The 15,034-nt window shown below is 35.1% G+C and overlaps 1 protein-coding gene across 5 annotated transcripts in view; it reads right to left on the reverse strand.

Annotated features, from left to right (window-relative positions):
- Window positions 1–15,034, reverse strand: part of LOC109085850 (trafficking protein particle complex subunit 9-like) — a 201,821-nt gene that overhangs the window by 83,474 nt on the left and 103,313 nt on the right. For all 5 annotated transcript variants that reach the window (XR_006162617.1, XM_042776264.1, XM_042776263.1 and 2 more), the window contains one exon: window positions 403–545. Coding sequence is in view for 4 of the 5 variants with exons in the window: in XM_042776264.1 (XP_042632198.1) it covers window positions 403–545 (143 nt within the window). In the remaining variant the exon portion in view is untranslated. The remainder of the gene's footprint in view (window positions 1–402; window positions 546–15,034) is intronic.

Genomic DNA, 15,034 nt, shown 5'->3' on the forward strand with positions numbered 1-15,034 from the left:
AAAAACAAAACAAAAAAAACACTAAATTACAACTGATTTTTGTGCTAGAAAACCTGATTATCAACATTAACTGGATTTAAAAAATGCTACAAATATTTTTGTTCAGAAACTGTTAAAACAACTATGACGGTGCAAACTATGCTTATATGAAAAACACTGAAATAGTCTTTTTACAATTATTATTATTATTATTTTTTAAGCTGCATTTAAAATGAAGTAACTTTGAACTGCAAAAATAGTGTTTTAAATTTTAGGTGCAAAAAAAAATGCAAGAGCCCTGGGTACCAATATAATTTACTTTTTTTTTTTAAATGCTACAAAAGCGCTTAATGTGGTCTTTTTAAGACATGTTGTAGGCAGAGGCTTGCCTCTTGAGTATAGAGTAAATGCAATGTTTGATACCTGGTGGCAGGTAAAGTGCTGACTCGCGTGAAGAAAACTGAAGGTTCAACATCGACTCTGACCCCTAGACTGAGCTTGCGGTAGTAGCCCTCCACCTCACCGGCTCCTCCGCTGTATTTAAAGGTCAACACAGCCTCCAGCGTCTACAGAGAGACAGACAGACAGAATAAAACACATCAGTAACTAAAAACACACCAGAATCATGGATCTTCAGCACAGACCAATTCATTTACAACTGAAGAAAATCCTAAATCCTAAATGGCTGCTTATGATCAGCTTATGATCACTTTAACAGGAACATTAAAGGATCAGCTCACCCAAAATTGAAAACTGTGATTGTTTACTCATATCATTCCAAACTCTTCATGCTGGTCTTTTTCATACCATGAAAGCATGTAGAGGCTTGTGTGGCTGCTGAAGAATAACATGAAAGTGCCATAAAAGCACTGTAATAAGTTTAGTCCCTGTATCTTGTGCCCTCTCCCCAGTCATTTGATAGCTTTGTATGAGAGACCCAAATAAGATGTTATGACTTCAAAAGACCTGAAGTATAGTGCACAAGTCATATGAAATACTGTTTGGCACTTTTATGGAGGTTTTTTTTTTTTTTTTTGTCCTTTATGGAGCTTGAATGTCACTGGTCACTCTCTGCTTTAGTTGTGCTGAAAAAAGCAGCTATGATTCTTACTTTATGTTCCACAAATGAAAGAAAGTCTGGTTTGAAGGGTGAATATATCATGGCAAAATGCTTAATTTTCATTGCAAGTACAAGAAAACTAAATAAAAAATAAAAGATAATTAAAAGATAATTACGACTTTTTTCTCAATGTCGGAAATTGCAAGATATAAACTCAAAACTGAGATATAAACCTATATCGCAATTCTGAGTTTATATTTCACAATTATGTTTTTTTGTTTGTTTCTGCCATGGAATAAAAAAATAAATAAAAAAAATAGGTAATTGCGACCTCTCAAATTTCTGACATTTTTCTTGCTATTCTGAGTTTGTATCTCACAATTCCTGAGTGTTCATCTCAATGGCTATAAATATTAGCAGAAAAGAAAGAACAAAAGATTAAAAACTGGGTGAAAAAAAAACAGAGGAAGCTGTTGAATGGAGTGAATGCAGAAAGAGAAGAAGCTGAGTCAGTCCGGGGGCTGAGAGAAACTGTGTGTGTGTGTGTGTGTGTGTGTGTGTGTGTGTGTATGTGTGTGTGTGTGAGAGAGAGAGAGAGAGATCTTGGCCTTCTCTGCACAACTGCATATTGCCAGAACTGCGAATTCTTCCAGAACAAACTTTCCCATTTTCCCCATGTCTCTGTAATCTCTGTAATCTACTTAAAAGGGGGAGCATCATGTAAACATTATTTAAAATGGTTAAAGTGCATTTCCTGCTTAAAAAGCAACAGCAAAACCTTTTAAAATTCCATCATCGCTGTCACTCATCTTGCCTCGTCTTAGCAGACCTCACCAGAGCAAACGGTTTAAAATAGAGTGCCATCTCATCACGCAAATGGAGTTCAGAAGTGCAATCGCTGTGCAAAAACCATCAAAACAGAAAACTGCTTTCATGCAGATACACCATCAGACTTCTCAAGTATTGGATTCTGGTCCACTCTGTTACTTATTCTGACAATCAACAACCCACTAAAACATGTTAAGCAGTCAAACGTGTTTTAAGTGAGGTTTAGAGGTGGGTAAATCTGAAATCACATTCTCTGAAGGAGCTAAACATGAATGAATGAATGAATGAACAGACGAAACAAACAAATAACAAATTTTTTAGAAATTAATACTTTTCTGTATAGATGCACTGTCAAAAGTAATAGTGAAGATGTGCAATGCCACAAAAGATTTTTTATTTCAAATAAATGCTGTTTTTTAACTCAAAAATAAATAGTTTCCACAAAAATATTAAGCAGCACAACTTTTTTAACATTGATAATAAGAAATATTTCTTAAGCATCAAATCAGTATTTTAGAATGATTTCTGTGGGACACTGAAGACTGGAAATAACAATGCTTTAATATATTTAAATAGAAAACAGCTATTTTAAGTTGTAATAATATTTCTCAATATATCTGTTTGTACTGCATTTTTTTATCAAATTAAAGCAGCTTTGATGAGCATTTTCTTAAAAAAAAAAAAATAACACTTACCAACCCCAAACTTTTTAATGGTAGTGTATAAAGAATAATTAAGAAAATTAATTAATGAATGGTAAAACAAATGTTAAAATTAATGAGTGAACAATAAACATATTAGTGAATGAAAACTGATGAACAAACAAACATATCAACAAAACAATAAAGAGTATAGATAGTAATGAATGAGAAAATAAAGGACAAACGTATTAAAAATAACCAAGTGAAGGGGTTAACGTGGGTTGATGGTGTATATGGTTGAGTTTGAGTAGAGCTCCGCACGTTTGGCCCCTTTTTGCCGATTTTTTTTGTTTTAATTTAAGTTAACTTCTTTAATAATATTATTTCTGATGGCTTTCAAGCGGAAACAGCAGGAGATGTCTCCGTCGGCTTCTCCAATTAAGAAGAAATCCAAGCCACCGACCACGGATGATATGGTGGATAAGATGGCGAATACTGTTGCGCACTTTGAGGACATTCTAAGAACTGAGTTGTCAGGGATGCGGAACGAATTCGCTTCTCACATGTCAGTTGTTCAGTCGCTATGCTCCAAATTGGATCTTCTTACAGGGGAGATGAGAGAACAAAAGAAAGTTGTCGCAGATCACGATAGGCGAGTAGCCGCGCTCGAGCAACAGGTGGTGGACTTACAGGATCGCAATAGGCGCAGTAATCTGCGTCTGGTTGGATTGCCTGAAGGGTCCGAAAAGGACGACCCTATGGGCTTTTTGAAAAGATTGCTACCGACGGGGCTCCCGTCTCTGGCGGGCAAAGAGATTGAAGTGGAACGAGCGCATCGCGTGTACACAAGGCTCTCCTCAGATCGCGCTAAACCATGGGTTTTCATCTTTAAACTGTTGCGGTACGCGGACAGGGAGCTCATTTTGCGGGCCGCCAGACTTCACGCCCCGGTGAAAACATCCGACGGAGCAACGCTGTCTTTCTTTCCAGACTTTTCTCCGGTTACCGCAAAAAGAAGAAGTGCATTTGCGCCAGTTAGGAAGGAAATGAGAGAAGCAGGCATCCAGAATTTTCTTCTCTATCCTGCAACGCTGAAGGTTATTCTCAATCAGGGTGAACCTAAAATGTTATACTCCCCAGAAGAAGCGAGAATTTTTCTCAGGTCCCATTCATCCACCAGCTCTCAGTGAACTCCAGCTGGACATTTGTTATCTAATTGGAGAGGAGATGCTCTAAATGGTTTGGCGACTGTGTCTTTCACTGTTCACTCTAATGTTTACTTCTGAACTCATAGTTACTAGAAGGTCTCATTGAGCATACAGTATTGCTTACTGATTATGGTGGTATAATATTTTTGTTTTAGTTGTATTCCTTTTCTTTTCTTTATTTAATTTTTTCTTTATTGTTTTCTTTTATATTTTTTATTTTATTTATTTATTTAGTTATTTTCAACAGAGATACTATCTAGTAAATATGTGACTTTGGGGCCAATGTTGGCGCTTTAGTAATGTGCAGGTTTTTGTTGACGCCACGGATCATATTAAGGGGTGCTGGCAGATCAAGGTTTGTTCTTGGTTTGATCTGCCATAGTTCATGGAAATGTGTTTATGTTTTTTTTTGAAAGCTGATGGGAAGGATGGGGGTGGGGGGTGGTTTGATGGTAGACTCATCTGGTTTTGTTTTCAAATTTGTATTTGGTCTTACTATGCAGTAATTCTGTTTGATACCTATGACTGACCTTAATATTCTAAGTTGTAATATTAATGGCCTAAATGGCCCACACAAACGTACAGGTTTTTCTGGATTTTTTGCGAAGAAGAAAGATTGATATAGTGCTAGTTCAAGAATCTCATTTGAAAGAGGAGGATGTACACAGGTGTAATAATAAGTTTTATGAAGTGGTATCTCATTCATCTTCCGATACTAAAACAAAGGGTGTTCTAATATTGGTGCGGAGGACTTTAAATATTACTATTTTAGATAAAGGTTGTGATACAGATGGTAGAATAACACATATAAAAACAATAGTGGAGAATAGGAATATTGTATTTATTTCAGTTTATGCCCCTTGTACTCCTGACCCTACTTTTTTCTCTGTTTTATCTACCTATCTTTTAAAATTTTCAGATTTTGAAATTGTATTGGGTGCAGACACAAATTCTGTAATGTCGCATATCCTAGATAGATCTGGACCAAAGGAATCACACTCTCAAGCCTTCTGTTCTGACAAACTTAGGCAATGTGTAACATCAGCTTCATTGGTGGATAGTTGGCGTTTAATTAATCCTTCTGCCAAGTCTTTCACTTTCTTTTCTGCCACTCATAAATCCTATTCGCGAATTGACTATATTTTCATTTCTACTTCTTTATCTTCAGCTGTTCGTGATGCCGATATCTGTTCCTTATCTTTGTCGGATCATGATGGAAATTTGTGCAGATTATCTTTGACCCCTCGGCCATCTCGTGCAACTAGATGGCGATTTAACCCTAAATTGTTACAGGATGAAAACTTTTGCAGTCAATTCAGAAATAAATTTGCTGAGTTTATTGAAATTAACCAAGGTTCAGTGGATGATCCGCGAACACTTTGGAATGCAGTTAAAGGATTTATAAGGAATAACTCAATTTCATATGCCTCTTTCCTTCAGAAAAAACGACATAAAAAGATAGCTGAACTGGAATCACAGCTCCAGAATCTGACTAGAGACAATCAACGTTGTTTCTCAGACAGTACACTCAGCAAAATTATGGCGGTTAGGTCCGAACTTAATTCATTACTGAGATCCAGGGCAGAATTCCTGATTCAAAGATGCAGGCAGAATTATTATTTTCAAGGAAGTAGACCAAGCCACCTTTTAGCTCTAAGAATACGCAACAGTGAAAAATTTGCTAATATTTCAGCAGTGAAATCCCAATCCGGGCTCATTATGACAGACCCAAAAGACATTAATATTTCTTTTCATTCTTTTTACTCTAACCTCTATACTTCTTTCTGCTGTTGGTGACCCTGATTCTTTTACATCTTTTTTTGTCCAATCTTGATCTACCTAGGCTGTCAGATTCGGATTCGGATTACCTGGCTGAAACCGATTACTCTTCAGGAGCTGGAGTCAGCAATCCGGTCTATGAACAAGGGGAAATCCCCAGGTTTAGATGGTATTCCAGTCGAATTGTATTCTACTTTTTGGTCGGATTTAGGCCCCCTTATGTTAGATATGATAAATTTTTCAGTTACTCAAGGCTAATTTCACCCATCTATTAATATAGCTGTTATTTCTCTCTTGTTAAAAAAAGATAAAGATCCAACTTCTTGTTCTAGTTACCGGCCACTTTTCTTTGATAGGGACTGATGTTAAATTGTATGCTAAGGTACTGTCTCGTCGTCTAGAGAAATTTATGAACAGGCTAGTTCATCATGACCAAACAGGGTTCATTAAATCTCGCTCAGCTTCGGACAACTTACGCAGGTTATACCATATTATTAACTCAACTAATAGTTCATCCTCCCCTTGTGCAGTATTATCTCTAGATGCAATGAAAGCTTTCGACCAGCTAGAATGGAACTATTTATGGGCGGTTCTACAGCATCTGGGTCTAGGATCGAGTTTCATAAACATGATAAAAGTTCTGTACTTCAATCCAGCAGCCTCTGTTCTCACAGGTTCTGTTTGCTCTAACCCCATTCTTTATACATCGAGGTACTCGTCAGGGTTGCCCGCTTTCTCCTCTGTTATTTGCATTATCCTTGGAACCCTTAGCTCAAAGCGGTCCGACGATCTCAAACTATTTCTCCCATAATTATAAGGAATACTCAGCATCATATTTCTTTATTTGCTGATGATATCTTATTGTTTTTGGAGAAGCCGTCACATTCTTTAGCTCATGTATTGAATTTATTTGACCATTTTGGATCTCTCTCTGGGTTTAAAATTAATTGGAGTAAGACATGTCTTCTTCCCCTCAATTCTAAATTTGATCCCACTTCCCTTTCGGTATCTATTCCATTGGTTCAAAACTTTAAGTACTTGGGGATAAATGTTTTTTCCTTCTCTGCAAGAAATCCTTTCAAAAAACTATAATAGTATTCTATCCAAAATATCCTCAGATTTGGAAAATTGGTCTCGTCTTCCTACTTCTCTTCAGGCTCGTATATCGGTGATTAAAATGAATGTTCTCCCACGTATCAATTTCTTTTCTTCGATGATTCCCTCTCCCTCCACCAGTTGGCTACTGGAACAAACTTGATGCATGTGTTTCACGGTATATATGGAATGGGAAACGTCCTCGTATTAAACTGACTACCTTACAACGAAGTAGATTACATGGAGGTCTTTCTCTCCCTAATTTTAGACTGTATGCTCAAGCCTTTTTCCCTCCGCCCTTTATCAGTTTGGTTTGACCCTGATGCTTCTGTATCTTGGAGAGCAATTGAGGAATCTATTGTGTATCCATATAAATTGAAGCATCTTGTTTTTTTTCTGGGGTTCCGCTTAGGCAGTGTAAATCTAGGTTTGGTCCCATTGTAACCCATCTCCTATCCACATGGAGGGATGTTGAAAGACGTTTACAACTAGTTACAATATGGCATAAGCATTCACCAATTTTCCACAACAATAATCTTTTATCAGGCAATACTCCATTTCATTGTCCGCAATGGACTCATCATAAAGTAAACACTCTGGGAGATATCTATGATGATAGTGGCTTACAATCCTTCCAGAATCTTAAAACTCAATATAATCTGCCAGGCACTTCCTTTTTTATGTATTTGCGCATTAGATCGGCCCTACGGGCATATGGGGTGCCCTGGAACTCTCAATTGCCTATTCACCCTTTGCGCAAACTAATCCTTCCCTCTGAGGAATTTCCCTCTTCTGCTTCAGTCATCTACCTTTTTCTTCTTGAGCATTCATACAAACCTTTATCTATTACAACTGTCTGGGCTAAGGATCTTAATGAGGATGTACATGTTTTATTTTCGGATCAGATATGGGGAATGTTTAAACTGTCTTCTAAAAACCCTAACCACCAAATGTTTCATTGGAAATTGCTGCATAGGGTTTACTTGACTCCAATGAAACGTTTTTCATATGACTCTGTCTTCTTCTCCTAAGTGCAATCTCTGTTCACAAGGATCTTTAGGCACGTTTTTGCATTTTTTTTTTGGGAGTGCCCCTCTCTCTCTCCTTTTTGGTCTCAGCTCTCACAGGACTTTTCTTATTTTTTGGGTACTGAGATTTGTTTGACTCCACGCCATTTTTTCATGAATGACTTTTGGGACCTTACCTTGTCCGTCCAACAAAGAGGTTTACTGTTAGCTGCTCTCACTGCAGCAAAAAAGTTGCTAGTCAACCGTTGGAATCCTCCTCACACAATGGACAGACGAACCTGGGCGGTATATTTGTTTGGACATTATCTTGATGGAACTCTCAACTTTTCGTATACATGGGTCTAATGTGAAAACCTGTTAATTTATGGCATTCATCTTTTAATGTTGTGTCATCTTTTCTCAAATCTTTGTAAATATTATTTTATTGTATTTTATGTATTAATATTACCTAATTTATTTTTATTATCTATTTTACTTTATGTATTTATTTATTATTTTTCTTCTCTACCCTTAAGTCTACCAGGGGGTGGGATGGGTTGGGATGGGGTTCGAAATTTGTACAGTTGCTTCTTTGCTTGATACTACTGTTCACAGAAAAAAAAATCAATAAACAGTTGTTAACAAAAAAAAAAAAAAATAACAAAGTGAATGAATAAACAAAAAATTAAGAGAACTATGCAAGAGAAAAAATATAGTTTGCACTTTATAGGGAAAAACAATGAATTAAATTAATAGATGAACATAAGCAAAAAAATAACACATTAAAAGCAGAATATAAAGGTACAGTATAGAGATGTATCTATTTTATCTACCACTCAAAACAAAAAGAAAAAACAAACAAAAAGTTTCCCAGCTGACAGATGAAATCCCATGCATAGAATGTGCATAAAAATGGCATAAAACAAACCAGCCTGGAGCTTGCTATTTTGTGGAATCTCATCATTTTTGTGTAAATATAACCATTTATAGGGGTTAGTTTCACAGATTCATGTCCATACATATGAGATGTGAAACACGAACATCACAATCTCAGGGTGCCAGATGTTTTCCATCAGGGCTTGATCTTAAGAGATTTTCATAAATGAGGGCCTGACACTATCACTTCTGAATCTGAGAGGATGAGGAGGCAACAAAACTACAGAACGAGGAAGAACAGAAGACAAAGAGAGAAAGAAAGAGATCTAAAGGGAAGACAGATCTCATTGGCCTCATTATTCTGACGGCCGCTTCCCGCACCCTGCACAGACCTCTGGCTATGAGAGAACAGAAAAAGTGTGTGTGTGTGTGTGTGTGTGTGTGTGTGTGTGTGTGTGTGTGTGTGTGTGTGTGTGTGTGTGTGTGTGTGTGTGTGTCTGATGCTTTCTAGCAAAAGAAAGAGACAAGCGAGTGTGTGTGTATTTGGGTTTGTAGGGTTTTCCTGCAGGGCCCACTGGAGTTATGCACATTCACCCTCCTGTTGTGTGAAACCTCACCCCATTCAATCGTTACGCTCTACTGAGTGTGTGTTCACTGAGAGCTGCCAGCCTCCAGAGAGAAGCTATTTCAATCACACAGAGAGCTAAAGATAGAACAAACCATAAAGTGAGTGAGGGACAGAGAGAGAGAGAAAGAGAGAGAGATGTGCTGACACAGTGAATGAACTGAACTAATGATTGAACTAACAAATAAATTAAAAAGAATCAACAAACAAAAAGTATAAATGAATGAATAAATGAATGAACCAACGAATGAATGAAAACCAAACACATTCAATAAGAGGCATCAATATAAGAACAGAGAATAATGAACAAAGAAGCAAATGAATGAACTAACTGACATTAATTAAATGACTCAAAATAAGATGCAGGCAGACTTAGTAAAAGTAAATGAAACTCCTAGATGTACTAAAACGAAATCTCGTGTTAAACAAGATCTCTAGGTTTCTTAAACATACAGCAAAGGCCTTCAGGCTGAAATGGATGAATGTTGAAGAGCTCCAGCGAGAGGTGAAGATGATCACTGCAGAATCACCTCAGAGTGTCAAACACTTTCAAACAGCCCTAATATCACCGCTGCACTACTGGAATATTAACTACAGAAATATTCTGCTCATGCAAACGCAGACATTCGTTTAACCCGTCTGAAACGCCCGCTGCCCTTCAGTCATGTCCTAACGGTTATTAAGACCCGAGAGTTTTACGGCTTACAAGAGGAGGATGTGAAATCCAATACACTTCATAAAGATCTCTGACATTTTAATTTACATCCTCCTTACAGACCATTACTACAGAGAGAGAGAAAGAGAAAGAGAAAGAGAGAGAGAGTCCTTAATGCTTTTGCAATATTGTACTCCAACTGTCGTGCTAATAAAGCAGCACTGAATTGAAACTGAACTGAATTGAGATAAAAGAGAAAGTTAGACTGTATTAGAGAGCAGAGAGTGGGGTAGAGATCTAGTCCAGGCCATTTTTGTGTGTGATATCATCAATTTTTACATTCTAAAATGGATGGATTAATAAAATAATGATTCTAATTAATCTACAAATTAACAAATTATTGAAAAAAGAAAAACATGAAAAAACTGAATAAATAACCAAACTCATGAATGAATGAATGAATGAATGAATGAATGAATTTTACAAATTAATAAATGAACAAACACATGCATGAATGATTAAATAAACAACGCTAACTCCAAATGAAAGAAAGAATGATTGAACAAATACATGAACAAACAAACTAAAGAATGTACAAAATAAAAAAGTGAATTAATTAATCAAAAAATGATTCAAACTAATGAAGGAACTTATGAACAAACGAACCAAAGAAAAAGAACAAATAAAACAAAACAATGAATGAACAACACATTGCATGAATGATTAAACAAACAAATGTATGAATGAACAAATGAAAAAAAAACTGAACTCATTAATAAAGGAAATAATGAATAAACAAATACATGGACCAACAAATTAAGAAATTAACAAACCATAAAAATGAATTAATTCTACAAAAAAATTATTTAAACTAATGAATGTACATATGAATTAACTAATGAACAAAATGAAATAACAAAAGAATAAATTAATAATTGCACAAATGAAAAATGAAGGAACAAATGAAGAAAATTTAAATAAACAAACAAACAAACACAATGGACATTTTCATATTTTAAAAATCTAAATATTCTAAAAAAATGTCTTTTTAAAAAGAACTTGTGTTGCAACATATCAATCGACAGTCGATTAACATGGCTCTACAAGAGCAGGAGAAAGACTAATTGTGATTTTGAGATGTTCAGTGGTTCAACCTACAGGAAAATACAACAGGAGAAGCTTAAATAACAGTAAACCTCCAGCTCTGTGCTGAAAGAGCTGTCAGTCTCTGACTGTCAAATCCATCTCAGTGTCAGCCTAAAATACTGGTTACTCTCACTCATCTCTAGTCTTACTAAGCTGTTCTGTAGAGAAAGACAGAATACTATAGATACAGTGTATATGAAAGATGGAAAGGAAGGGAATTCTCATTTTTTACAGCCTATTTCTCAGATAGCCTGAATAGAAGATAAGTGTATGTGTGTGCATGTGGTCATATCCTGATAACAGCAGGTTATCAGATGTGTTTATCAACACTGGTCTCTAGTGACCTTTATGCTGTAAAAGCAGGTCTCTATGGCATCAGGTTTCCCTAACACACACAAACACACACACATACACAGATACATGCAGGTTTACTGGAAGATTTATTCAATTGATTTCTAATGTCATTGACCAGTGACCAATGTGGACATGTCAAATTTGTGCGTTTAACAATAATGATATGCACTGTTACATGTATATTATTAGCAGCAAGAAAAATAGGCACTGTATATTCATGTATATGGCACTAACTCACAAATAAAAATAATAACTAAGGAAAATAATGTAAAGATTTAACAAAAAATACAGATACATATAAATATACATAAAAAATGATAAATACATATATACAATACATATACATACTTAGATTTAGTTTAGTTTGGAGAAAAAAATAATGTATTATGAGGAAGTATTTTCTAAACTTACTAAATTAAGTAGGTTAGTGGTGTGTGAACAGGACAATAGAGTTAGTTGTTTCAATTAAACTAAATGATAGTGATGAATCAAACCAAGCCCATTCAAACCTGTCTCAATGACAGTCTGCTGTCCTACACACATTCTGACACGCTGACAGCCAAGAAACCAGCTGTTCACGCACAACACACACACACTGGCATCCATGTAAAACACAAACAAGCCAGACTGAGCCATCCATCATATCACACACACACACGCATGACTGAGTGTGTGTGTGTAAGCATATGGAAATATGTTTGGTCTGGTTGGCCATATTATACACATGGACATATATATAGAGATGCACACTACATAAAAAATACACTTAAAGCCACAATCATCTGCAGCATCTATATCTATTAATCACTCTATACACTACTATTCAAAAAATTTGAGGTCATTTTTTTAAATGTTTTTGAAAGAAGCCTCTTATGCTCACCAAGGTTGCATTTATTTTATTAAATTTATTAGTTTCTATTTAATTTTTTTTTATTTTGTTTAAAATTTAGTTAAACTATGCTTCTATTTTAGCAGCCATTACTCCAGTCTTCATTGTCACATGATCCTTCAGAAATCATTCCAATATACAGTACAGGTCAAAAGTTTGGAAACATTACTATTTTTAATGTTTTTGAAAGAAGTCTCTTCTGCTCATCAAGCCTGCATTTATTTGATCAAGAATACAGAAAAAACAGTAATATTGTGAAATATTATTACAACTTAAAATAATAGTTTTCTATTTGAATATACTTTAAAAAAAATAATTTATTCCTGTGATGCAAAGCTGAATTTTCAGCATCATTACTCCGCCTTCAGTGTCACATGTAACATCCAGTCTATCACATGATCATTTAGAAATCATTCTAATATTCTGATTTATTATGAGTGTTGGAAAACAGTTCTGCTGTCTAATATTTTTGATGAATAAAGGGTTAAAAAGAACTGCATTTATTCAAAAATAAAAAAATTCTAATAATATATATTCTAATAATATAGTTTTCTTTACTATCACTTTTTATCATTTAACACATCCTTGCTGAATAAAAGTATTGATTTTATTTAAAAAAAAAAAAAGAAAGAAAAAAAAAAGATTTACTGACCCCAAATTACTGACCAGTAGTGTATATATGTTATTACAAAATATTTATATTTTAAAAACATAGCTTCTTTTTTTTTTTTTTTTTTTTTTTACAAAGTATCACATGTTCTGAAAAAATATTAAGCAGCAGAACTGTTTCCAACTTTGATAATGAATCATCATATTAGAATGATTTCTAAAGGATCATGTGATAATGATCCTAAAAAATTCAGCTTTGCATCACAGAAATAAATGATCAATTTAAAGCATAATAAATTTAAAAACAATTATTTTAAATTGTAATAATATATCACAATATTACATTTTTTTTCTGTATTTTTGATCAAATAAATGCAGGCTTGATGAGCAGAAGAAACTTCTTTCAAAAACATTAAAAATAGTAATGTTTCCAAACTTTTGACCTGTACTGTATACAGTATATATAGTTTTGCATTGAGTAACATTTTGTTTTGAGACAGACACCACAGTAAAAAAAAGTTCAGTGAGTCAAATACTGATTAAACTAATTCAGTGAAGGAGTCGCCAAACTGATTTAAAACATAACTCATAACTCAAAACATAACGGAGTCTTTTTAGATAATTAATTAAAAGAATTAGCTCATAATAATAATGATTTGGCAGTCGGACTAAACTGCTCGTTCTGTATGTTTGTTTTGGGTTACAACTCAAGAGCAATTTTGTGATACATAATCTTTTTATCCCATTAAATCCAATTCAGCATGCAAACTCACATTCAGGACTCCAGATGTGATTTATTTTACAATAATCAAGAAGGGCTCCACTGCACTTACATAGACTCTCAAAACACAAACAAAGGCATACAGACATATACACAAAAATGCAAGAAAACACACACAGTGATCTGAATACAAGTCCTGATTAGAGACAGAAGATAGAACAGGTTTAGTATGTAGCAATTACAACTATTTAGTTGCCTATGGCATGTCTACATTCAGACAGCTACGTGTGCATGTGTGTGTGTTTCGGTTCTTGAGGGCCGATGCCACCCATGCAAAACTATGGAGCCACACTTGCCAGTTGCTAAGATACGACTGTATCCTTTGTGCCACTGTAGGCACTTAAAGTTAGAACAAACAAAAAAATACACAACTGTGTGTGTATTTTCTAATACACAAAACCCCACAAGACTAGTCCTAAATAAAACTGTGTCCATGTTAAACACACACACACTGCAGCACTGCACAATGTTGCTAGCATTTCCATAGAGATGTCGATGTTGCGTTCAGAGTCTCGGCGGAGCTTCGCTGTTTATTTTCAGAACTGCCGCTTGTAGTTTTCGCTTAACGTCCGTCTTAAATAACCTTCTGTCTCCTGATTGGCTTAAACAGAAATGCGAGTGAATAGTTAAATGCCTTAAGCAATTTATTATTTTTGTCCCCTCAAGGTTCACTTATTGATGTTAGTCAAGTTTCTGCACCAAAGAGAAAGACAAAATGTAGTTTTTCATGAGCATTTTCCTCCCCCTCTCTCTCACTCTCATTTCTGTGAATGTGACATTAAATCATAATCATAAATTTAGATGTCATTCAGTAAATGTTCTTTAGTAGAATGTAATTTTTGGCCTCTGAAACGTGTATGTTTTCCTAATATAATGAACTCTTATTTCAAAACACTACACAACTGGAAACCCAATGAACTGACTGATTGAATGTTTTCACAGCTTAAAAATAATGCTGCTATTAAGTGGTGTTTGTTAAGGAAAGCATCCCTCACTAGTACTAATGCTGATAACAAATCCTCAAAACTAAATACTAAAGTTGGCATGAAACCGACATTGCTACAACCACATTGTAATGGATTTCCAATGAAATGGCTATTGAACAGAATAAATCGTAGGAATATTTGTTTGATTAGGGTTAGAGCTAAACTCTGCAGGACAGCGGCACTCCAGGACCGACATTGCCTTTCCCTGCTTTAGAATAACATACAGTCCCTGACAAAAGTCTTGTCGCTTATCTATTTTGTAGAAACACCTGCTATTAACCTGACTTTTAATTAATCAATTGGTGTTAGAAATAGCTCATATGAAAAGCTAAAACCCCTCCCAAATGATGTTTAATGCACTGAAATAAATTAGTTTCACTGAAAAAAGATTTATCATTTAATCAAGACAGAAAGGTCAAATTTTGGCAAGACAAAAGTTTTGTCGCCTATACAGAAATTGAACAAATTTACTGCAAATACAAAAATATGTCAGCAAATCAAGTAGTGGTGCTGTGA

This window comes from Cyprinus carpio, chromosome A19 (genome assembly GCF_018340385.1).
Source record: "Cyprinus carpio isolate SPL01 chromosome A19, ASM1834038v1, whole genome shotgun sequence".
Taxonomy (NCBI): domain Eukaryota; kingdom Metazoa; phylum Chordata; class Actinopteri; order Cypriniformes; family Cyprinidae; genus Cyprinus; species Cyprinus carpio.